The following is a 25527-nucleotide window of genomic DNA, read 5'->3' as shown; positions in this document are numbered from 1 at the left end:
AAAGAAAATGCCTCTGCACTCAATTGGATAGACCTACAACCAATCAGAGCAACAGAGTAATGTATGTTTTTCATTCATGTTTCCGATCGACAAATGCCTTGATCGCGGTCAATATCTTCTATAACAGACACGATGGCAGAATCTACACATGATGTTTCATAAACAAAGTTCAAGAGGAGCACATTCAAATAATCAATCCAATCAACCGTCTATGGTCTACACTATCAGCATGAGAGGAAGCATATATTTATCACTCTGTCAACTCACCTAACATTCCTTGACAGTTTTCAGCATCCCTCCACTCACTCTCGGCTTGTCCTTCCACAGCCAGGAATACGAGGGGAGTACTTTGGGTTCGGGCCGAATACCGAGCCCGAGCCCTCTCCTCGTACAGCACGCCAAATATGCATTTATTATATCTGACTTATTTGTAAGCGTGAACTCGTGCAATCACAATTCTCCAGCGGCAGTCATTTGAATTCAACCCAAGCGCTCGTTGATGACGTGGATGATTACGTTACTGTTGCTCATCTGTCCATCATCGCATAAACCCCGCCCTGACAATTTGATTGGTCCGAACAATTTTTGTTCGGGCATAATAGCTCCTCAACGGATCGAGTCCAGACCGAACTTCCCGACCTAAAAAAATTGTGGGCGGGGCTAAGTTCGGCTGGCATCCAGGCTACAGAATCCTGACACGAGAGCAAGAAATTGCTAGCCTGACTACGTCAGACTTCCTACTTCCGCTCAATTTCATTTCGCTTCTGTACTCAGTCTGATACAGCGTAATAGCTTTCCGTTTTTCTCCGGTCTGAAAACAGCCGGGCCAATCAACGAACAGAGGGCGGCCTGAGAGCCGTGACGTAGATGCTGATTGTACCGTGGATGCATAGATTTACTTCACATAATCTGCAAAAGTCGTTCACAGCCATGTTTACTCCGGTATTTCGCTCGATGGTTTTGTTTTCGCATCATACATGTGTTTACAGTGGAAGTTAGATGCGGCTGAGCATGCGCATAACACACGCCATAACCAAACGTTATGTGATTGGCTTACGGGTAACCAATGATTTTAAACATCTCCCCCCCCCGCGAGAAAGAAAACGCTTTTCAATTGTGCCATGCCAGACTCTGTCTACGAAGCAAAGCGAAGTAGCAGAGTTTGGTATTACCAGGCTAAGAAATTGCATCGAGAGCAAAGAAAAGCGTTTTGAGAGAAACACTTTTTTTTTTAGAGAAAATGTTTTCACACTGATAGCAAAAATATATATTTGAGAGTTTTTTTCAAAGTATTTTGTGAGAGATTTTTTTTTCTCAGAAATAATTTTAAAAAATTCAAATTTATATTTTTTTATGTTCTATGAGAAAATACTTTCTCTCAAAACTTTTTTTAGTGTCAAATATTATTATTTTTTGCTATTGGTATGAAAACTTTTTCTCTCAAATTTTTTTTTTCTCTCATGAAATGCTTTTTTGCTATCAGTGTGATAACTTTTTCTCTCAAACTTTTTTTTCTCTCTCAGATCATTTATTTTCTCGCATGTAATAAAGACACAATTCTCTCTCCATACATGAGAAGCCTAAATTATTCACCTAATGTGCTATTTTCTTTTCTTTTCTTTTCTTTTCTTTTCTTTTCTTTTCTTTTCTTTTCTTTTCTTTTCTTTTCTTTTCTTTTTTAAAGAAAGAAATTAAAATAACTTCCAAACACACAAGTAAGACTTTAAGGCAGATAAAACTAGGTGTTTAGCATGGCTAGAACCTAAAAGTCTGTTTTTGTCTTGAAGTTTACTTTACACAAAGTACTTATTGAACCATCCATACTACATTCAGAACTGCACACACATACAATAACATGTACGGGCATATTAACATACACTGTTATATTAATAGGACAGCACCTCCTCAAGATTTGTCTTCTCTTGACTTTGTTTCTCATCATTTTCTCCATCAGTAATTTTCCATGCGTCAAAATATGGACTGAGTCACTAGTTCATCTTTTCCCCACCAAGCTTTCCGTGGCGGTCCAGCTGTGCTGAAATTCCTCTAACTGAAGATACAGTGAAGGCCTTCGAATCACACTCATCAGTCCCACATTACATTAGAGGGGGAGTTAAGTGAATGCAGGGCTCATTTAAAGGGTGAGCATTTCTTAAAACATCTGAAACGTCTACATTGCTCCTCTCACATGCCTGATGTCAGTTTCAGTATCCGATTTTTCTTTCCAAACCAGGAAGATCTGAATGTTCTCATCCACTGTTTTATTTTTTTTTATTTTTTATGAACTAACCAAACCCAATCATGGTCAGATAATTAAACTTCCATAATGTGATTTGTTAATCAAAAATGCATTCAGAAAATGATACAGTTTTGAGTTGGCCCTGAGTTAACTATATGATTGACTTTATACACAGTACATGCCATTGTAAAAGTTGTACTGTTGGTCTGTACTCACAGCCTAATTTTTATCCACGAAAAACAAATCAATATGGCATGCAAAATGCACAGCCTCAAACAGAGAGAAAAGAGGTGCATTTTCAGCTCTTCAGATCCCAATAGGCTGTTCCCATTCACCAAGGTGAATTTCCCCTGCCTTGAATTCATACATTTATAACGATGGATAAGTCAAGTCCCACCCTATAGCTTTTTACATTCGAAAAGCACTCAGAAATATGTCACAATACAGAAATCAAGTCGACCATAAATTGCATTACATGACTTTGTTTTCTGAGCAAGATACTGATTATGAGGTGACATGAAATCAAAAATCAAAATGGCAAGATGCAATAGAGGTTAAATTTAAAATTTACATTTTTTATAAGTTAAAAAATATTGACTTGAAAATACAGTATGATATGAAATACAGTATTGTTTAATTGGACTCTTTTGGCCTTTTGGACTCAGACTTAAGTTTAAATCAGCCCATTTTGGACTCAGGCTCGATTGGTTAAAGACTCGTACTTGACTCAGACTCGACTAAGGTGGACTCGAACCCAACACTAAATATTGGTAAGAATCCTGGTGGTTATACCAGAATACAGCATATGATTTAGACTAGTATGAAAAATATGCTAGTCATTTTAGTAGGCTCTGAAGATTTTGTTTCTTCTTAATAGTGGTATGAATAGCTGTGCCGTAAACTGCAGAATATTTCCAATACCTAATCTCCAGCCTAGGCAAACACTATTTAGTCTGCTGTGTTGAATGGTTGGAACTGGTTTGTGAGCACCAGCTTTTATTCTGCCAACTGCTAAACAAGAAACTCCACCTCGATGCCTCAGAAAACAGGGTGGTTCCACTCTGTGATAACTCTGAGACCAGGATTTACCTCCACTCCGCCCCATAATAAATGTGTGAAAGTGTAATTAGAGAAAAAGAGAGGGTACTTGTGTGTCTGGATTTTTTTTCTTAGACATAAACAGATGGGTGGCTAAGTTCCTTATGTGGTCAGGCCTGCACTGTGTAATCATTGCCTGTCAGTGGGCACTGCACTTGAAGAGACACATCAATTGACTTATGGCAGGTTCAGAATACACATTATTTTTGTCTGTTACGATAGTCATTGTGTCAGATTATGCAATTTTGACTCCTTAATTCTTGTCATGTCGTGGACAAGAAACATGTCAGACTACTCATTGCTTCCTGACCAATCATTGCTTGCCGTCTTTAATGAAGTATGTGATGTCACAGACAAGGCGGTACTAGGGACTGACTTCTGGAAAGAAGACCGTAAACAAACAATGGCAACCGAAACAGCATGTTAGCATAATGCTAAATCCAGTTGCTAAAGCACCTCCGCTATCGTTCACCAGCATTTATCTTTTTTCACTCTGTCATGGTAGTCCCTCGAGGAAACAACAAAAAGGCAGGATTATTGTTGCAATAGCTCCACAAACATTCCCTCCATTGCATATTTCCTCCAGGCAGCACCAGTACAATCGTCTCTCTTTCATGTTTCAAAGCTGTGTACAGAACAGTTGGAACACAGTTTGGGACTTTAAGCTGTTTGGAAACTGTCGTGTAAGACAGTTCTGGTAGGTAATTATACCAAACCACTTTGAAAACAGACTTTGCTCAGACACAAAATGAGCAAAACAGCATTTTAGATGCTGTGCAATGAGAATCGGTCCGCTGGTTGGTCAAGTTATACCATCCCATCGCAAAGTTACATATCTTTTTTGAAGTGCATCAGGAAATTGATTTGGTAAATTTGTTTCCATTGTAGTATATACTCATGTTTTCTTAACGGATAAAATGTTTATACGACTCAATTGAGTGCTTGCGTTTTTTATCCGCATTTTTAGAATTTATGCTTATCCTTAGAGTTTCCATCCAGTGTTTTTGTATGTGATATCCCAATAATGTGCATAAATATAGGTGGATGGAAACATTGCTATTGTCATTTACATCAAACGGATTGTGCCAAATACGGATTGATATTGTGTAGTAGTTGGAACCCGGCATTACACGTTCAACAACGACTCCTCAATGATTTCCTGTCTTTGACCTTAAATGGACACCTTGAATGCAAAATTTGTTAATAGCTGTTTCAAATAGCTGTCTTTACAAATTAAACATTGGGTAAGCCATTCATAGTCTGATTTCCTGAACAGTGGAACTGTTTTTCTGAAGAATGGAAGATGTGGTAAATGTTTAGGAGGCCTTTTTGAAACCTTTTGAAGCTACTATTTTTGGAATTCCATTTGGTGTTGCAAAAATTACACAAAACGGTTTTAATGCTTACCAACATGTAACATGTAGGACCCTCTCGTTGAATGTGCAGAGTTTCAGAAAAATAAATAAATAAAGTAAAGTGGCCTGATCTGACTTCACACTTCCTGTTCACTTTCACATTTTACACTGATCATCTTGACTACAGATTTCCCTCTCAGCTCTGTTTGATAAGTTATCCTCAGCAAACCTGTAAGTTTATTAACCTTGCAAGTTTCCTGTGCCGCTGCCCTGCATCAATGTCATCTTTCAGAGCAATGAGCAGGGGGAAAGCGGCCACAAAGGGGTCTTTCTGTAGCTTGCTACTGCGTCGTGTCTCTGACCTACATGCCTCCCTCCTTCGCTGCATTTCTCAGCAGCTTCTCAAACCCGCAGACACAGACGGAAACATTGAACAAGTCAGGGATCTCTTCCCAGCAAGCCCCAACCAACAGACGAAAGATGAAGGGAAGGAAAAAGATCTCACACCTCAGCATTAGTGGGCATATCCGCTACCTTCCATCTCCATGGCAACTTTCAAACTTTACTCTGTGGTCTACACCGAAAGTGCATTCACATTGACAAGACTTGCAGGTACAAAGAATCATGAACTCATTTGCTTTCAATGACAGTTGAAGTCACATGAGTTACAGAAACTGCTTATACAACATGTATAACTACACGTGACTGGGTTGTTTTCTACTTATATTTTATTTATTTTTATTGGACAGGAAAGTATAGAGCAGGGTTCCTCAAATCCGGCCACTGTCCTGAAGAGTTAGCTCAAACCCTGATCAAATTCAACTACCTGTGATTTGCTAGTGATCCTGAAGACTTTGATTAACTTGCTCAAGTGTGTTTGATCAGGGTTGGAGCTAAGCTCTGCATGGAACTGGCCCTCCAGGGCAAGATTTGAGGAACCGTGGTATAGAGGATAGACAGGAAGTACACGGTAGAGAGAGGGGAAAAGGATCGGCAAAGAACCTCGAGCAGGGAATCGGACTCGAGTCGCTTGAGGTGCAGCTGCGTTACTTTGACTGGTTGATTATATGAAATTATGTTTTATTAACAAAGTTTGGGTGGAAAACGTTCAAATGATCTATCCAGTTAGCACGAGATGAGGCCAATTTATATACGTAGCTGACTCACCTATGTTCCTTGACAATTTTCTGCATCCCTCAGCCACCCTGACTACTCACTCTCAGCTGGTTTCCTATCCCAGCCAGGGATACAAGGGGGTACTCTGGGTTCGGGCCAAAATACTAAGGTCAGAGCCCCTCCTCAGACAGCACGCCGAAGACCCATACTCAATCTGATTATTTGTAAGTATGAACTCTTGAAGTGACAGTTTTGTGCCACTCACTTAGACCATTCAGACAATAATAATTTAAAGAGTTTAACCCTCTACTGCACACATTTTGATGGCACATGATACAAATTATTCCACATTATTTCTTGGGTCATTTGGGAACATTTTATTGATTTATTGACAATTCCCCCTCCCCCGACCCAAAAATATTTTTTCGTTGCCAACATTGTGTAACAATTCATAGAGAAATCATAGAGAAAATTATCATAATACAATGCTCAGAGAGCAATACAAAAATATTTTTATTGACAAAAAAATGTCAGGAAATAATTAAGTAAAAAGGGAAAAACACTTGAAACACACACACACACACATATACATATATATATATATATACATACATACATACATACATACATACATACATATATATATATATATATATATATATATATATATATATATATATATATATATGATACAGACATGGGTTTGTATCATGTAGTATGTCATGTCATATCATGTACATCATGTATCCTAATCATCCCTATATACACTATATAGCCAAAAGTATTGGGACACCCTTCCAAATAATTGAACTCAGGTGTTCCGATCACTTCCATGGCACAGTTGTATAAAATCAAGCACCTAGGCATGAAGACTGGTTCTACAAACATTTGTGAAATAATGGGTCGCTCTCAGGAGCTCAGTGAATTCCAACGTGGTACCATGATCGGATGCCACCTGTGCTATAAGTCCATTTGTGAAATTTCCTCAATATTAAATATTCCACAGTCAACTGTTAGTGGTACTGTATTATAATAAAGTGGAAGCAATTCAGCAACTCAGCCACGAAGTGGTAGGCCACGTAAAATCTTAGAGCGGGGCCAGCGTATGCTGAGGCTCACAGTGCGCAGAAGTCGCCAACTTTCTGCAGAGTCAATAGCTACAGACCTTCAAACTTCATGTGGCCTTCAGATTAGCTAAAGAACAGTGCGTATAGAGCTTCATGGAATGGGTTTCCATGGCCGAGCAGCTGCATCCAAGCCTAACATCACCAAGTACAATGTAAAGCGTCGGATGCAGTGGTGTAATGCACACCGCCACTTGACTCTAGAGCAATGGAGATGTGTTCTCTGGAGTGATGAATCACGCTTCTCTGACTGGCAATCTGATGGACGAATCTGGGTTTGGCGGTTGCCAGGAGAACGGTACTTGCCTGACTGCATTGTGTCAAGTGTAGAGTTTGGTGGAGGGGGGATTATGGTGTGGGTTTGTTTTTTCAGGGGTTGTGCTTGGCCACTTAGTTCCAGTGAAAGGAACTCTTAATGCCTCAGCATACCAAGACGTTTTGGACAATTTCATGCTACCAACTTTGTCGGAAAGTTGTAGATTGCCCCTTCCTGTTCTAACATGACTGCGCCCCAGACCTGACCTCAACCCGATAGAAAACCTTTGGGATGAATTAGAGCGGAGACTGCAAGCCATCTATCACTCTTTCTCTTCTCCACCAATAAGTTGGTGTTTGGTGGGTGTTCTGACGCAGTCTGGCTGCCGTCGCATCATCCAGGTGGATGCTGCCCATTGGTAGTGGTTGAGTGGTTGAATATTGTTTATGCACAGTTCAAGTCATTTTAAATAAGATTCCTAGAGCAAATACTCTTCTCACACCATGTGCTAATGTGAACATGTATCAGAAAAGGATGTCTCACCTTCAAATGGTGCATGATAGTGACTCCCAAACCTTATTGGAATGTTCTTTGATACTTTTTCAAACATTATAATTGTGGTTGCAATCATTTAAAGAAACATGTGCTGAACATAGGACTTAAGAAAACTTTCCATTGCCAGAGGACAACATTGTGCGTGGGATAAGCTCATCTCTGATTCCACTTAAAATGATCCAGCTGCATGGAAGGAGGAACCAGTTTCAACTCCCCCGCACAATCCTTAAATTGTTGCGTTAAAATTGTATCATCTCATTTATCATACTAAAAGACAAGTTCAAGTATGTGTATCTGACACTGACCATGTACTGTAACAGCGACTGCATCTGGAGATGCATGAACACTGTCAACACATTCATTTCTCAGCTGTGATGACTGACTCTGTAGAGACATGCATGGTTTGACAAGCCCAGTGGCATATGATGTATATGACACGCAAGTGTTCACATACACATACTGACTGTATTACATTAGTATGACATGTGGAATGTGCATGTTTCATGATGTCCAGATTTGAACCATCACTGAACTATGGACTATTCTTCTAGAAACAAACTTTGTTGCATTATTTTCCTGTTATCATTTTAAAGCTGCTTTAATCTGCTAATATGTATTGTTAAACGCACTGTATAAAGGTGACATGTCATAACATATTTTCTTAAATTAATGGTGCAAAAAGAAATCATACTTTTTTAAAGCTGCATTTTATTTTACAAGGTCAGTGTCTAAATTATCGGAATGTTCCCAATCTTGATCTTGTCTTGATCATATTGGTAGTGCAAAAATCTTTTTTTTATTAACAAATTTCAACACAAAGCATTTATTGTCAAATATAAAAAGCCTTTTCTCTTTAAAAAACATTTTTATTATTTCAACAATTTCAAAATAAGTTAAGAGTTTGACCTGGCTGAGACATTTAAAAAGAACAAGAAAGTAAAACATTTGACATCTCTGAGATATTCTCAGTTCAGAAAATAGGCATATTTTACCTTGTTTTTACAGTAAAACAAAAACAAAAAACACCTTCAGCAAAATTTTGAAGAAAAGAAAAAACTTAACCAGAATTAATTTAAAATCCTGTCGTTTCTTGTTGTGCAAACATACAAAATTATATGTATTTTGTTGACAGCATATTCATAGTTTCATAGTCATGTAACCTTGTCATGTAAGTAATGTAACATTACCTTCATGTCTTTAAAAACATGGTGCTACAACTGCTACATGGAAGAACTATTGAAGTCATGTTATTTCATTGCCAGTAACAGCTCTACAATCTAAATTATTTTACAGTAATCTAGATTATTTTACAGTATTTGGAGCTCACCTTCCTTTGTACCAATTATAATATATATATATATATATATATATATATATATATATATATATATATATATATATATATATATATATTAATAATAATTTGAATTGAAAACTGAAATGAACAATTTTACCTTTTTATTTTATTTTACTGATGGTACTGTAGGAAGCTGACAGTGTAATAATTGCTGCCTTTAAATCATGTTGGAATAATTGATGAGTATTGTTTATTTGCACACTCTTTGATTTTTTTGAGTTGGGGGCATGTCAGTTTGAGAATAATGGTGGAAGCTAATTAATATTTATCATAAAGTTGTAACTCCCAATATTGATGGTAAAATTTAGTTTTTTGACATTCAATGTAATGTGCTGTTGATGTAGAATAGCACTAAAGTTTGCTAGCAAATACAAGTTTAAAAGGGTGACAGGCTTGTGCACTGTTTATGCAATTCTAATAAGAATGACTTAAATGCACATCATATTGAAGTGACAATTTCCAAACTAGTAAATGGGAACTTTCCAGGAGGACTTGAAGACAGCTATTATGAACGAGTGCCAATGCTAAACATCCCGAACCAAAGCTGTTTAAATGAAGAGTTATTGAGCTCACCTGATTTCTTTGTCAAAGTTATAGTAGAAAAATTATGATCAAATATCTCATGTAATTTTGAGTACTGACCGAGGTTTATATGTATGAAGTCTGCCGGAGTGAGTATGTGTGCGTTTGTGTCCACCCACTTTATTAAACTTCTGATGAACAGCATTTTCTCTTTCGACAGTAGTAAATGTTTTAAAAGACAGCAAAAACAAACAGTCACACAACACATAAACCAAGAATAAATCAGTAAAAACAAACAGCTGACACTACACAAACATATCAAGGCCAGTAAATTTCTAGTGTAGAACTGCTAGAACTACCAGGGAGTCTAAGGATCTATGAAGGACACTGCTATGTAGCGTGTGCCGTTGGTCGTAGGTAGTCCTTCGTGAAGGTGGGTGAGTCTACCTGGATGCATGAAGCTCCAGCCTTTTCTAGGAGACTCAATGGAACAGTTATATCTGTGAAATCGGCAACCTCCACCCTGAAATAGAAGGAAATGTGTCATAAGTTTAACTACATATGATTGAAGTATTTAAAATCTATTTTAGGAAAAGTAAGGCCAGTATATCACAAGCTTGCCTGGAAATCTAAGCCCTTGTTGTTGAGAGCAACATTAATGGTGAAAGTTGATGAATCGTGATGTGGCCTCAGATAGGCTTGTCTGTTTGGAGTGTACTTCACCACAAAGTTCATAATCGCATAGCCCTGAAAGACATAAAAAGATAGGAGACACAATCAAAACCTAATTCAGATTTGCTTGACAACGATGTACTAAAAACATTTTTTCTTTCCGTTTTTCTCGTACAGACGACAATGTTGTCAGTCTATCCCTTTAATGGATGACCTACAAAGAACTCAGACTCATGGTGCAACCGGAGTTCACATTCCATGAGTCAAATCAACCAGAGACCTAATAACACTCGCCCACTCAATAGAGCACAGAGCCTTCCCGAAAGAACAGCGAGAGAGGGAAAGCTGAAAATTACAGAGAGAAAAAGATGACTTGACTCATTCCATGAATCACATCAACCAAAGACCTAACAAAGCTCATCTAGCAAGCTGTGTTTTAGCTGGCTGCTGTTATAAGCCTTCGGAAATCATGCAGATGTGTAATGTACAAAAAATATCCATGTGGTTGACAAAAAAAATAAAAATCTTTAAATTGCTCAAATTATAGAAAATGCCCTATTTATAACTAACAAGCAGCAGCTCAATGGTTGCATTAGAGTGTGAATTCATGAGTCAAATCATCTAGACTTAACGGATGAATTTCAAGAAGCCTGTCAAGTAATTGTCTGGGTCATATTTCACCCCACAAAGAACAAAAATGCTGCAAGAACCAGTTATGAGTTCAAAACCAATAGTTTCCAATTAAAATGGTGGAACATCTAGTGTGGAATTTAAAAATATTGCGTGCGTTTCGAAAAGAAAAAACGCACTGAAAATGCAAACACTGAAATGCAAATTTGCAATAATTCAACAAATAAAACAAATTTTCCCATCCTTACTAGTGTAAGGATACAGCTGGCTTCAAGTCTTTGGCAAGTGTTTTGTTTTGAGCATGCCACCTGTGTTTGGTTTAAATTCGTAATTTCAGATAATAATACAGAAAGACCTTTTTAAGTGAAACATGCATTACTGTAATGACAGTGATTAACTGTTCTTAATGTTTTTAATTGCCTTAAATCTTAAACTATTTTGACTTGGGGGTGAAAAATAACCATGATTTTTCTATAAGCTTCACAGATGTTTTTTAATTGTCTTTTTTATATACTTCATGTAGGCTATTAACATTATGCAAACATCATATATGGCACATTTGAGGAACTGCATACTGTCTGTGTCAATAAACATGCCATGTCAGATACAGCTTTTTTTCCTCCTTCGATGACTTTTGTTGATTTGGGGAAACTGTCTACAGTATTCTGGTTGAAGTAATTGATTAAATAAAAGACGACACAGATACATTTAATAGGGTAATCATACATATTACCTTTACAAAGTAAAAAAAAAAAGCCCCTTAATTGAAAAGTTGATTTTTGACACTGGTTTCAACCTTATAAACATAGGAAGACATATAATATATAATATAAAAAGATGAAGTAGAGGTAGAAGAGACATTCTGATTTAACAGCTGATTATGACTGTTAGACCCAGAGACCCAGAGAGACTGGCTCACCTTGGTGTAATAGCCAGAGAAAACCTTGAGAGTGACGGGGGAGATGAATTCTCTGATAAAGTGCAGCCATTCCTTATCGAAATCGATCTGTTTCATATGAATGTCATCTGTCGGGACACTCTCATAGCCTCCAGTGATACGCTTGTCCTGCAAAGAGAAAACACAATGACTGGGCAAACAGTCAATGATAAAAACCACACAATTGCACTGCTGTGTAAAGTCTATTATAAAGTTAATTTACACTGGAGAAAATCTCCAAAATAAGGATTAAATATGTGCATGAGTAGATATTCACACATTTTCTTCTGCTAAGAATTTTCTTTTGTATTTACACATTTTTAAGTAATTTTCATTCAAGGGTGATCCCTGTACAAAGTGTGCAGACTGTTTTAAGGCCGGCGGGTTTATCTGACCTGGTGACTTCCACCAGACCATGACCCATACTTTTCCATCTCCTCCACCAGCTCATCGCAGGCTTTCTCCGAGAACACGGGGAACCAGAAAACATCTGGGCATGGCTGCAGAAAGATAAACAGGTGCTTAATATCTTCTTCTTTTTTTTTTCTTTTTTTTTTTTTATGTAAAAAAGTGATACTGTAGTGATACTGTAGCTCCCAGCCCAGTCCACCAAGCACATTTATAAAAAAATAAAATAAAATAATATAAAAAATATTCAGTTTTCAGATTAAATCATCAGAATAATCTTTATGAGCAAAAAAGAAAAGTGAAGTCCGCACACTGCAAGCTACTCCAGATAAATTTATTGAAAGCACAACTTTTCGACCATCAGGTCTTCATCAGGTACAATGATGAAGTACCCGATGAAGACCTGATGGTCGAAACGTTGTGCTTTCAATAAATTTATCTGGAGTAGCTTGCAGTGTGCGGACTTCACTTTTCTTTTTTTGTTTATGTTACTTTGATGTCCTGCACCTGAGCCCAATCTGGGTGTTTGGGATGTGCACACCAGTTTTGTATTTTTGATTCTTCAATAATCTTTATGAAAACAGAATAATCATTATGAGATCAACAATGAGCATATTAATATATGGCTGCTCACATTTACATATCTATCTGACAATCATAACAGAAGCAACTCACAGATAGAAGTCTGAAAGGTACAGTCGCAAAAACAGCCAGTTTAGGGATCAAAGAGGTGGAAAATGATCAAAATTGTTCTAAATTACAATTATTTTTGGTGCACAAAGCTTGACTAACATTACAATTAGAAAAATTCACTGCTACAAAAGTGTAGAGGGTGATTGTTCTGCTTTAAGGCCTCCAAATCTATTCTTTCTCCAAACTGCATTTCCTATTCAGTATAGCAAGGGTGGGCAACTCTGGCCCTTGAAATCAGCTTTCCTGCAGGGTTTAGCTCCAACTCTAATCGAACACCTGGAAAAGCTAATCAAGGTTTTCAGGATATCTAATGCTCCAGGTAGGTCAGTTTGATCCAGGCTGGAAATACACTCTGCAGGTCAGTGGACCTCGAGGGCCTGACTTACCCAGCCATGCTATATAGGGTTGCGGGAATGTTGGAGCCCATGTTTTTGGGTGCTCCGGTTTCCCCCACAATCCAGAGGAAACCCAAACCAACATGGGAAGAATATGCAATCTCCACACAGAAAGGCTGGGACTCCAACTAGCTTGGATATTTTTGACACTGTAAATCACCAGATCCTGCCATAAACTTTGTCAGAACTGGGCATCTTGGAAACTGCTGGTTTGAATCCTATCTCCTCTGTATTTGAAGAAGTTGCCATCAAGTAACCACAGTGGACTCTGGGTTCGGTGCTTTGCCATATCTTCTTCTCAATATACACAATGTTGTTTAGACTTATCATTAATGCCATGGATTTTCCTAACACTTCTATGCCAGAAACACAGTTCTAATTCTCATTCTTGCCTTTGGCAGCCCGAATCTCGGCTCAGCCTAACAAACACAAAGCCTCTTGTCTTCAGCATCATAGTTCAGCTAGGCCCATTATAGAAAACAACATCCAGGTCAGACAAGAATTTGGAGGGAGTGTTTGATGACCAGTTTAGCTTCACGCACCATTGCAAAGGCTGTCCAGACATGCAGATTTACACTTGTGCCCCTCCAGTTCGAAACCCGGGCCCGTCCGCATGGCAGGCGGGTATGCTCTAACAAGGAAGCTAAAGACCGCAGTCTCTAGTTTAATTCGCTAGAGCGCCTCTTGAGATTAAGGGAGTGAGGTTTACACACACAGCTCTTACTCGCCTACGTCTGTTACACACTGTACTTCATCAAAAAGATCAGGTCCTATCTAGTTCTTATCTAAACAATGTGCACCTCTAGACTGGAATATTGCAATGCTCAGCTAGCTGCCTTCTTGCATGGACACTTAAACTGCAGATGTGGTTCATTTGGTCTTCAATAGAGTCTGTGCTTAACACATCTTGCTTTGCTTCACTAATTGCCAGTTGCTGCCCTCAAAGTTCAAGGTACTGATGCTTTCCTATAGAACAACCACTGGTTCTGCATTTGTGGCCTCCTTATTACATCCACTTTTGCAAATCTTTCTGATAATCTGGTCGATAAGAGAGTGAATGAAGTCTCTTTCCGGAATATTAAGTTTCAATATACATCCATGGTGGAATGATCTTTCCCACTCTACCCGAACAGCATCTACTAAATTAATAAATACCTGCTCCAAGAGGTTGTCAGTAAAAATTCGAGTGTAGTTGGGATGGATGTATTTCTCTCTCCAGTCCTGTGTAAAAGAAAGAGAATTAGTACTTGGGCCATTCACTGACCTGCATTGCAAACATTGATAAGCTTCTCAGCATTCATTCGGCAGACAGACTAAAACCGAGATGGAGGTCAACACAGACTTATGTTTACCCTGTCATCACTCCACTTCATTACTGATGACAAACGAACCACTAAATGAGAACTTCTGGGTTTGTAACAGACAATTTGTATACAGAAAACATTCAATCACAAATTGTGTAGTCACTCACCAGAGGGTTTTCAAATATTTGCCAAAGGTCATTGTTATAATGGGATGTGTTATAGTTGGCAGTCGAAATAAGCCTTCCAAACTCATGACGATTTGTAACATACATGAAAACTCCCTGTAGCGGACAAAGGAAATGTAGTTAGATACTACAAATTATATTTATAATGGAAAAAAGTCAAACATTCACAATTCAAAGAAAAAAAAACACACATGTACTGTACATGTAAAACGAGCAAAAAACAAAACCCTAATAATTTAAAGTCAATGATAAAAGAAATCACAAAAAAGCATCATCATCTGTTATAAATAATGTGTGATCAATAAAAATGGAGGACAGATGTTGGGAACGGCTTTGAGAGGGAATGGAACGGGAACACAGGGAAAAGTGCAACTCCAGGAATCAACATTCCTGTTTACTATACTACAAGCAGGGACAAGGTGTCTTGCATCTAAATGTGGGGAGATCCAGGCTTACTCTCAGTCTAGGTTTTTCCAAATCATTTTGCACCAATCTCAAAAATATTAGCATAATTGTTGAATCCAATACAAAAATACAAAAGTAATAAGTACTACATAAGTACCTAGGCTGAGATAAGTCTTGAAGCTTATGAGGGTAAGTTTCATGTTATTGGTATTGGTGTGCTTGGGAGAGGGTTGCTCTTGGATATAGAGGTCACTGCAGGGAAAACTATAATGCAGGATATCTATTAGATCCTTCATTGGCTTTTCCATCACTTAACTCAGAAGGGGTGTTTAATTTTATGGTTCTGTGTATATGTATATATATAAAACCTGGTGCTTTGTCCAGGTTAACCCCATCAAAAAGCAGAGGTAGCTTATCAAAACAATGGCGTCAATTTCCCAAAGGGTTCCGCTGGTTAGCTGAACACCCTTGTCAGTGCAATATGTATTCTAAAATGGCGTTATGTTTAAATCAAATGTTTGAATGCCTAATATGACATGCACATAAATGTATGGAATAGAAAAAAACCATGAAACAACCACACTGAGCATAAAATGGGGGTTTATGGTTTTTCCACATGCATAGTAATTTATCTCAAATCTGGTTTACACTTTCCTTTTGATTACATGTTCTGTAATCTGACAACAATGCTTGTGATCTTGAGATTACATATATGTACCTCAAGCAAGCAAATATTAAATGTTAGTGGGCTGTTTACTTCCAAAAATATGCATTTATTACTTCATTTAGTATTTTAGTATGGCTGGAATATAACTTTCTAAACATTTGGAAAAGTGACGCCTTGCTTTAAAACATTTGAATCTTAAATTATATAAAATAGAATAATCAAAACAAGAGGAACCTTTGGGGGTCTGAGCATATGGAATCTTTCCGGAGAAGGAGATTCTCTTTCTCTGTGTACTGTCTAAAACGAAGGAAAAGCACCATGTAAATTATATAATGAGACATAAACCGTTTGAGTAACAGAGAGAGATTAAGAAATGTGCATATTAGGGAAGAATGCCCTTTTAGGACTGTTGAGGTGCTTGTGTTTTAGTTGGCTGATTTTCGGTTTAGAAAAGAGCTGTGCACTGCCTTAGGGTGCCCTAAGCAGTAGACAGGAAGTATTTTAGTTAGAAAAACAGCATAGTTAGTTATTAGTGGTGTAGGATGTTTAAGGAGAGGCAAAAACACACAGCCAGACATTCCCATTGGTTCAATGTCATGTTACTGAGCGGAAAAGGATGATGAACACTTTGAATGCATCACAGAGGCTGCCATAAACGGACAGAGAGGTCATGCCTTCACAACAGCACATTGATATACTTTGAATACTTGCCAGTTACATCTTGGTCACAGAAGTGCAGCAGATGTTTAAAAGCAATGAGAAATCAGGCTAAAATGTCATATGCAAACTAATACAGAACAATGGCTGTTTAAGAGGTTAAGCTTTATTATCCACCTTCCTGCATTCCCCCTTAGTCCAACTTAAATTCTATCGACAGAATCTGTAACATGCTGTCAGTTACCAAAGACAATGAACTGATCCCTCAGTTTGTAAAAAACAAAGATCTTATTAGCAGTAATGAATGTACAATGGAAGTTTATGGGGAAATGTATTCTAGATGTAACTAGTTATATGTTACTAACATAATTCATGTGGGTGGAGTTTGAATGCAAGTAAACAGTATTTGTAAGCAGTAAACAGTGTAATGTAAACATAATTTATGTGTGTATCATGTTTCCGTGATAACGGACTCTAAATGTTCAAGATAAAACTTGAAATATTGGCCATAACTTTGCACAGAAAAGTTAGTTTCACAGACCAGGTTTAAGCTAGTCCGAGACTAAAATGCATGTTTGAGCGTTTTAAATGAGCGCAACTTATACTGATATTTCTTAAAATATGTCAGTGCCATTGTTTTGTCACAAGATGCACAACAGTGATGCTTTTTTCTAATGCACGTTTATAAAAGCTATTTAAATGTCCTAATTGATCTAAGGCCTAATCCTGGCTTAGTCTAAGCCCTGTCTGTGAAACCGGCCTTTATATATTATATACAATATTAAATGTATAAAACCTTTTAGTTAGCATGAATTTTTTATATTAATTGCACAGATACAAATTATATTAAATTGACATTGCATACCTAAATACTTGAAACCCCAGACTATCATTACATAAATTATATAATTCTTGCTGATCTAGATTAAATTTTTATTATAATTGTACAGCTTTGTGTTCCAGCGGTCATACCAAGTCTCTGGCATTCCTACACATGGCCATGTCAGGGTCCAGTCTCTCCAACACAAAGACATTCCTCTCTTTGAATTCATTCCTCAGAGTCTGGCCCTTAATGAGGTAGATGTGGGCCATGAAGGGGATGTTCCACAAACCACTATTTACACAAGAAAAGACAAAAGATTTGATTTATATATTCCACAAAAATATTAAGCTGCACAACTGTTTTCAACATTGACAACAATAACAAATGTTTCTTGAGCACAAAATCAGCATATTACAATGGTTTTTGAAGAGGCATGTGACACTCAAGACTAGAGTAGTGATGCTGAAAATTCAGATTTGCATCACAATAAATAAATTACATTTTAAAATGTATTAAAAAAAAACAACAACAGTTATTTAAATGTGTAATAATGTGTCATAATATTACAGTATGTACTGTATTTTTATCAAATAAGAGACTGTTAAAAAACGTTAAAAATTGCAATTATTAACTTTTGATGGGTTATATGCTTGTATTTGTGTGTGTGTGTGTGTGTGTGTGTGTGCGTTTGGTTTATATTACATTGTGGGAACCAAATGTCCCCACAAGGATAGTAAAACCTGAGATCACCTCCATTGTGGGGACCAGCCAGCGGACCGCTGGGACCCTATGAGGGAAATGGGTTAATAAACATACTAAATTATATTTTTTTGAAAATGTAAAAATGCATAAAGTTTTCTGTGATGTGTAGGTTTAGGGGTAAGGTTAGTGTAAGGAGATAGAATATACAGTTTGTACAATATAAAAAACATTAAGTCTATGGAGAGTCCCCACAAAGATAGTGAACCAGACGTGTGCGTGTGCATGTGTGTGTGTGGTTCTGGGAAACCCTACATTATGGGGACAAAATGTCCCCACAAAGACAAGGATTTCGGTTATTGCGATCTTTGTGGAGACCCGAAATCCTTGTCTCTGTGGGGAAATGTTTTGGAAATGTTTTTAATGGAAATGTAAAAATGCAGAAAGTTTTCTGTGACGGTTAGATTTAACCCTTTAGAACCTGAAGCTAAAATAGGTGTTTTTTCTAATTCTAAAACAATGTGCCATCTTAATGTGCAAGGTGTCATCTTTTTCAGAAAAAGATTAGCTTTCAACAAATTACAGTTATTGACCATTATTGTGTGTGGCGAGTTTGTAAATAGAATTTAAATATAGAATATACAGATTCTACAGTATAAAAATCATTATGTCTATGGAGTCCCTACAAAGATACTGAAAAATTGCAAATTATTTATTGGCCAATGAGAATAGAAACCATGTTTGGTATTAAATAGTCATATTTTAATAGATAGATTAAAATAGATTGACTTTGTTAAAGAAGTGGTCTGGTGAGAAATGTGCATGCTAAAAAGCAATCACAGTTTTAATAGAGTCCTCTTTTTGATTCGGAGAAGGATAATTATGCATTTTCTTAATTGTCTAATAAGATTATATACACTGACATTTTAGATCTCAATAATTTCTGAATCACATTCTCTCAAGTCACTCACACACGCTTTCCTTGCACGATGTCAATGTAGTCCTCAGATCTTGCATAATAACCATCTAGGCTCAGGGCTCCCCAAAAGTTGGACCACAGTTTTCCGTGACGGGTGACAAGAGGGCCAATTATTTTTCTGAGGTGGAGAAAGATAAATGACACAACAATCAGCATCAGCTCATAAATGTACAATATACTGTAGGTCTACTAAGAAGGCCTACAAGAAAATCTGATGCTGAAAGATGACCGCAAAACAGGTGTAGATTTGATGTACTGTATTTTTGCAAGATGACACTATAGCATATTGCTTTAACATAGCACAAGTAAGTGGTTAAGATGATTCAAGTGAGAACATTTTCTTGTGTGAGGTTGTGAAGAGTGCATCCTATTATTCAGGACCACGAGAGCAGTTGTATATGGTATAGTTTATATAATCATGAGAGTGACCCTGAAGTAACACAGTCGAGCCTTCACATCTAGTGTGACCTTAAACTCTACAAGCATACAGAATATCACTTTACTGAGGTAAACATGTCATTCAAAACACATTAGTGGAAATTATAATGTTGGTCAACGATGTGAAAGCAAGAAAGTAAAATTCCACATTTCTACGGTCACCAGTTACGATTTCACTCCACAAGCCAGAAGCCAGCTGAGAGAGTTCCCAAGACCTCTCAAAATATCCAAAAAGGGCTTCCTCTATAGTCATGCGAAAGAGCGCTTAGGTTGTCACGTTAAATGTGACTGAGTTCAGGCTTGTTTTTTAGTTAGAGTCAAGTGCCATTTTAAGAGTTCCTACGATATAGAGCAGACTGTTCCTATGCGCCATGGGAAAACAGGAAGCCACCCATGCTTATTTTTAAACCGTAAGGGATTTGCATTCAGTCGGCTGTAATGTTCCTGTGGTTTTAGCACTTGAGGGATTCAAGTCCTTTCCCTCAGACAAAACGGTTACTGTGGAAGATTCCAGAGTATTGAAATGCTTAGCATCAAAGTGAAGCTACCTGTTTTGCTCGATGAGGAGTTTCAGGGTCTGTCGGTTGGTGAGCATCACATCTGCATCAATGCTGAAGTAATAATCACAAGAAAGATCCTTTCGGCACAAATCCCTGTAAGAAAGCAATGAGGGTGTCCTTATTAATATTGAAAAAAAAAAAATAATACTCTAAATACTAAAATACTTCTGTACTCTTTAAGATGTGTAAAAGCGAGTCTACTAAATATCAGTGGAAACACAGAGAGCCGGAAAATTCCGTCAATGGCGGGGAAGCGTTGTTTCATAAATTACATACAATTCCGTCAATGGTGGGGAAAGAGTTAATCTTGAAATTGTGTATCATTAGAAAGATTTAGGACTGTAGTTTCAATATTTGACCACTATTTGTGATTAAAAAATGGTTATAGCTAGCCTAGAAATCTAGACGCATCCTAGCGGCAGCAAAATGTATTTTGCAGCCAGTGTAGTCTAGCAACTCTCTGTTGACTTTCGAGCTGCAAAAACCAAACTCTAGTCAGGCCAATCACATCGTGTATAGAGTGTCGGTGGGCGGGCTTTACATAATGACGACAGAGTTGTGACGGTTCCACGTGAATTCCCTGCTACTTGAAAACAAAGAAGAGCTGCTGCTGGCGAACAGCGGTCTTTCGAATCGGCTTTGTCCGTGACTCTGGAGGACTTGGAGTTAAGCTTTTCTTTGAGAAAAGAACAAAGAACGGCACTTAAGTCATTCTTAAAACAGGAAGATATGTTCGTAGTTTTGCTGGCCAGATACGGCAAAAGTTTAATCTATCAACTAGCTCCGCTGTTGGGAAAACGCTCTGGTTGGTTGAAGCACTGTCCTATTGCATGCAGAGCGAATTTGAAAGACAGCCGTTTATCCCGCCCCTCGGATTGAGCCGTGTCTATGGTGAGTTGCCAGACCTAACATCTTGATGTAGGTCTGACTTGCCAGGCTAGGTTATAGTGACAAATTTCATCATTTCTGTCAGTAGTGCAAAATCAACTTGCAAAATCAATCAGTTTTTGATATTCCATGTACAATAACAAGGCACATCCGCATCTGCTCTGGTTTATTTGTGATCACACGGGTCCGCTTCACAACATCCATTAATGCTGTCACATGTTTACTTGATATTTCAGTAAGAAAGATTGAATTGATAGCAGATGGAACATTTTGCTGAAGTCTTCTGTCTTTTAGTTTAGTTTTTTTTTCTCTCCGAATTTTAGAAAACTGCTCATATTTGCAAGAAATATCAATATCAAGTCTGTGAGAAAGTTAGAAGTCAGAGATCTGAATATATTTCTCAACATATTCATCCAAAACCAAATTGTATGAGCCCTTTTGTCCCACAGTACAAGGTACTTTAGAATAATATCTGAGACAAAGTTGATAATTACATTAAGCAAAGGACAATCCAAGTGTCTTTTAGTAATGTTCATTTGAGTATCATTCTGTTCAAATGTGAATATTTATTTGTATATTCCTCTATGTTCAGCTCTGAAGCACAATAATAGGTGTTTGAAACGAACATTTTTTTAATGTCTGCTCTGATGTCTTATGCAAACCAGCATTTTTCGAACCTACTAATTAAGACAAACAACGTGAGTGATATCACCATGACAGCAGCCACTAATGCCAAACACAGACATGCAGAGAAAATAGCATCAGGACCAGCTAAGATAATCAACATATGCATTTACACATCCCACTGAGTAGTCCTAAAACATATTTGAGGGTATATGACGTCATAAATTCAGTAAAATGGATGTTAGTTATTGGGACTTTCTGTGCAAATCTCAAACTGAAATTTAATATCTGAGTTTTGGGGTTTCCTGAATATGAACATTAGTAGAAGTGACACTTAAAGCTATACTGTGTAGGATTTTCTTCCATCTAGCGGTGAAATTGTTTATGACTACCAACTGAATATTACTTTCTAGCCCCTCCGATTCCGAGGGCGTTTTAACTCCTACGGTGGCCGTATTATTTCAAATCTGCCGGCAGTCGCGAGTAATCTCCCCCTCGCATTCGTCACTGTGCCACTGAGTGTAAAAACGCGAAAGGCGAAGCTTGAATTTCCAGGTATGTCTCTCTTTGGCTAATGTATTTTCAAGATGGAGGCGTAACATGGCTGCCGCCATTCGAGCGACTCGCTCGTATGTATTCTAAATGGCAGATTCTACGCTTTCGAGAATACTTGATTAGTTGGTAGAAGTAATTACACATTAATGGAAACATATCATTTTGAAAGAACAAAGTGTTTTTTGCTAAGAATCAACTTAAAAAATTACACAGTGTAGCTTTAAACAAGCGGGAATAATTACATTGGAACCAGCTGGTTATAATTAATAGTGAAAAAGGCTCAGGGAAGTCGATTGAGAAAATATCATGACATTTAAACTTTTATTAAGTGTGTTAATTGCTTTTGGGGTCACTATATGAAAGCGATCATGTACAGTGTACAAGCAGATTAAAAGGGTTCTGGAGCCGAGCTAGGAATCATGGAGACAGCAGTGCTAAACTGAGAGCAAATAGAAGGGTTCACAGGAGTGTCTTCTGTGTTTTGTTGGTACATTGCTAAAGGAGGGGCAGATTTACTGCTTTGTGGCAAGTCGGAAGTTGTTCCTGTGTTTTTTATTTGTAAGGAGCTGAAAGTGTGCTGACATGTGGCAAAGGTTTGTATTTATCTTTGATCAGGAGTTAAAGCTTAAATTGCTCAGATTTGCATTGTAATTTACTTGCATATTTAGCATTTTGCATTTTGTTATTTGCATATTTTCAAGAGTCACTCTTAAATTAAAGGGACGCTTACATTCCCATGTTCCTTGCTTCTCCTTGAGTTAAACTCTCCTCTGGGCCAACAACCTTAAAACTGCGGAATACATCCTTGTTCTCTTCCCAAAACTTCTGTATGTGCTTCTCATGGTAAACCTCCTGAAGAACAAGACATGGAACAAGAACGGTCAAAGACAGACTCTAAAATCCAAAAGGTCAAATGCCTTTCATTGCTTTGTCAGCCAGACACTCACACTGTTATGAACAAAGAGATTCAGTTTATCTTTGGGATAATCTAGATTTAGGATCCGTCCGAGGAACTCTGGCAGGAATGGAGTTGGCTGCTCGATGTATACACCAACAGTCACTTGTGGAAATTCCTGTTTAGATAAAGAGAAAAGTCTGGTCAAATATTAATACTTGTTCATGCAGTTGAGTTATTCACAATGTTTTCACTAAGGGTGAGCGGTATAACCAAAAAATATCACAGCAGGAGTCATTTTATTGCACAGTGATTATGTATTGCAACATAAATATTTTGCTGGAAAATTCAACTAAATATTGTTTATTTTGTAATAACCATGTTCCTCCAACCATTCTCCTTGGGCTGAAGGATGGATAGCCAATCCATCACAGGGCTAACACACAGAGGCATACTTAATAACCATGTGGTAATGCTTATTTTTGAAATAAACCAGTGAATTAAATATTTGAAAAACAAAAGATACTTAATCTAATTTGATTATTTTGTCTCTTATTTCGTAGATGCAAAAAAAGATGAGGTTATTCATAAAAAAACAGTCTACTATCAGTGCAAAAACAGTATCACATTATGTAACACTTAAATGAAAAACCAAAAGTCTCAAAAGAGTAAAACAACTATTAATTCTGAAAGGATAAACCACAATTAAACAGTAGTAAAATAGCTAATAGCCTATACCACACCTGTGACCGTATCAGTTGAATTCTATAAACCCTAAATAAGATTTCCCTTATCCTGGCTTTTCGCTCTTACACATTTCTTTATGTTCCTCTCTCACATGTAAATAATGAAAAGCTGTCCTGTCCTACACACTTATTATGGTATAGCAAAATAATATACAGTACCATCATACCATCCAGCCCTATTTCTCACATAAGTAAGAAGCGCTGCTGGAGGTCTTCAAGAAAGTAGAAGCTTCTTTCCCATGACATTGAGCTTAAGGTTACATGGATCGGTCACCACTACTTTTGTGGTTCTTGACCAGTCTACACAGCTCACTAGATGAAACGGGAGCTGAGTGGCACCATGTAATTTCCCAGTTCCGACCTTGGCTCTGGGTTCCTGAAGGGAGTGTCCTAGAATCGAGCCAGAGGTCTTTAAATTGTTACCGACAGCAGAGCAGGGAATAAACAGGAGACACAGGGGATTTTGCGGAGTCTAGACCAGGACAGTTTCCTTTAAAAGACCCTTTCAACCTCTGCATAAGCAGTGTGAGAATTTGAACTCTCGTCCCTTATTCAACAACCAGCCCAAAACCACTGAGCAAATGAGAGTGGTACGACCTGGCCACTTCCACGACAAACAACAGACTTTGGGCTGGGCCTCATCTCATCAGCCTTTCCAGTGCGTTTTAGCAATAAATCAAATGTATCTGATAGACATACACTATATGGCCAAAAACAGCCTGACTTTACATGCACATGAACTTTAATGACATCCCATTCTTAATTCGTAGGTTAATATGGAGTTTGCCCACCCTTTGCAGTTATAACAGCTTCAACTCTTCTGGGAAGGCTTTCCACAAGGTTTAGGAGTGTGTTTATGGGATTTTTCAGCCATTCTTCTAGAAGCGCATTTGTGAGATCAGGCACTGATGTTGGACGAGAAAGCCTGGCTCGCAGTCTCCGTTCTAATTCATCCCAAAGGTGTTATGTCGGGTTGAGGTCTGGACTCTGTGCAGGCCAGTCAAGTTCCTCCACACCAAACTCACTCATCCAACCTTGCTTTGTGCACTGGTGCACAGTCATATTGGTACAGGACGGGGCCATCCCCAAACTGTTCCCACAAGGTTGGGAGCATGAAATTGTCCTAAATGTCTTGGTATGTTGAAGCATTGAGAGAGAGAAAAACAACCCTACACCATAATCCCCCCTCCACCAAACTTTACACTTTGCACAATGCAGTCAGGCAAGTACCGTTCTCCTGGCAACCACCAAACCCAGACTCGTCCATCGGATTGCCAGACAGAGAAGTGTGATTTGTCACTCCAGAGAACACATCTCCATTGCTCTAGAGCAGGGGTGTCCAAACTCAATCCTGGAGGGCCACTGTCCTGCAGAGTTTAGCTCCAACCCCAATTAAACACACCTGAACCAGATAATCAAGGTCTGAGGTCCCGCTCTGTGATTTTACGTGGCATCCCACTTCTTGGCTGAGTTTCTGTTCGTCCCACTTTGTTATAATACCACTAACAGTTGACCGTGGAATATTTAGTAGTGAGTAAATTTCCTGAATGCACAGGTGGCAACATATCACGGTACCATGCTTTACACATATGCTTACACGATACCATGCTTACAATTCACTGAGCTCCTGAGAGCGACTTCCATAGTATTTATTTTTCCATAAGTCAATGATTCCCCACAACTGTTTGGTTACCCATATTCTTCAAAATATCTTCTTTTGTGTTCAACAGAAGACAGAAATTCAT

The 25527-nt window shown here is 38.0% G+C and overlaps 1 protein-coding gene across 2 annotated transcripts in view; it reads right to left on the bottom strand.

The window, feature by feature from the left end:
- Positions 1 to 9213: 9213 nt before the first annotated feature.
- Positions 9214 to 25527, bottom strand: part of plod2 (procollagen-lysine, 2-oxoglutarate 5-dioxygenase 2) — a 47257-nt gene continuing 30943 nt past the window's right edge. Inside the window, exons 9-20 of one of the 2 annotated variants that reach the window (XM_084102753.1) lie at positions 23089 to 23214; positions 22872 to 22993; positions 20063 to 20167; positions 19069 to 19194; positions 17548 to 17689; positions 16153 to 16215; positions 14829 to 14942; positions 14513 to 14578; positions 12257 to 12361; positions 11844 to 11990; positions 10244 to 10369; positions 9214 to 10145 (exon numbers count right to left, since the gene is read on the bottom strand). In XM_084102753.1, coding sequence (XP_083958879.1) covers positions 9990 to 10145; positions 10244 to 10369; positions 11844 to 11990; positions 12257 to 12361; positions 14513 to 14578; positions 14829 to 14942; positions 16153 to 16215; positions 17548 to 17689; positions 19069 to 19194; positions 20063 to 20167; positions 22872 to 22993; positions 23089 to 23214 — 1398 coding nt within the window. In that variant the 3' untranslated portion in view covers positions 9214 to 9989. The remainder of the gene's footprint in view (positions 10146 to 10243; positions 10370 to 11843; positions 11991 to 12256; positions 12362 to 14512; positions 14579 to 14828; positions 14943 to 16152; positions 16216 to 17547; positions 17690 to 19068; positions 19195 to 20062; positions 20168 to 22871; positions 22994 to 23088; positions 23215 to 25527) is intronic. The other variant, XM_084102754.1, reaches the window with a different exon arrangement.

This window comes from Abramis brama (assembly GCF_963993115.1).
Source record: "Abramis brama genome assembly, chromosome: 24".
NCBI lineage: Eukaryota > Metazoa > Chordata > Actinopteri > Cypriniformes > Leuciscidae > Abramis > Abramis brama.
The sequence above is the reverse complement of the archived record's forward strand: the minus strand, read 5'-3'. Positions and strand labels throughout refer to the sequence as shown.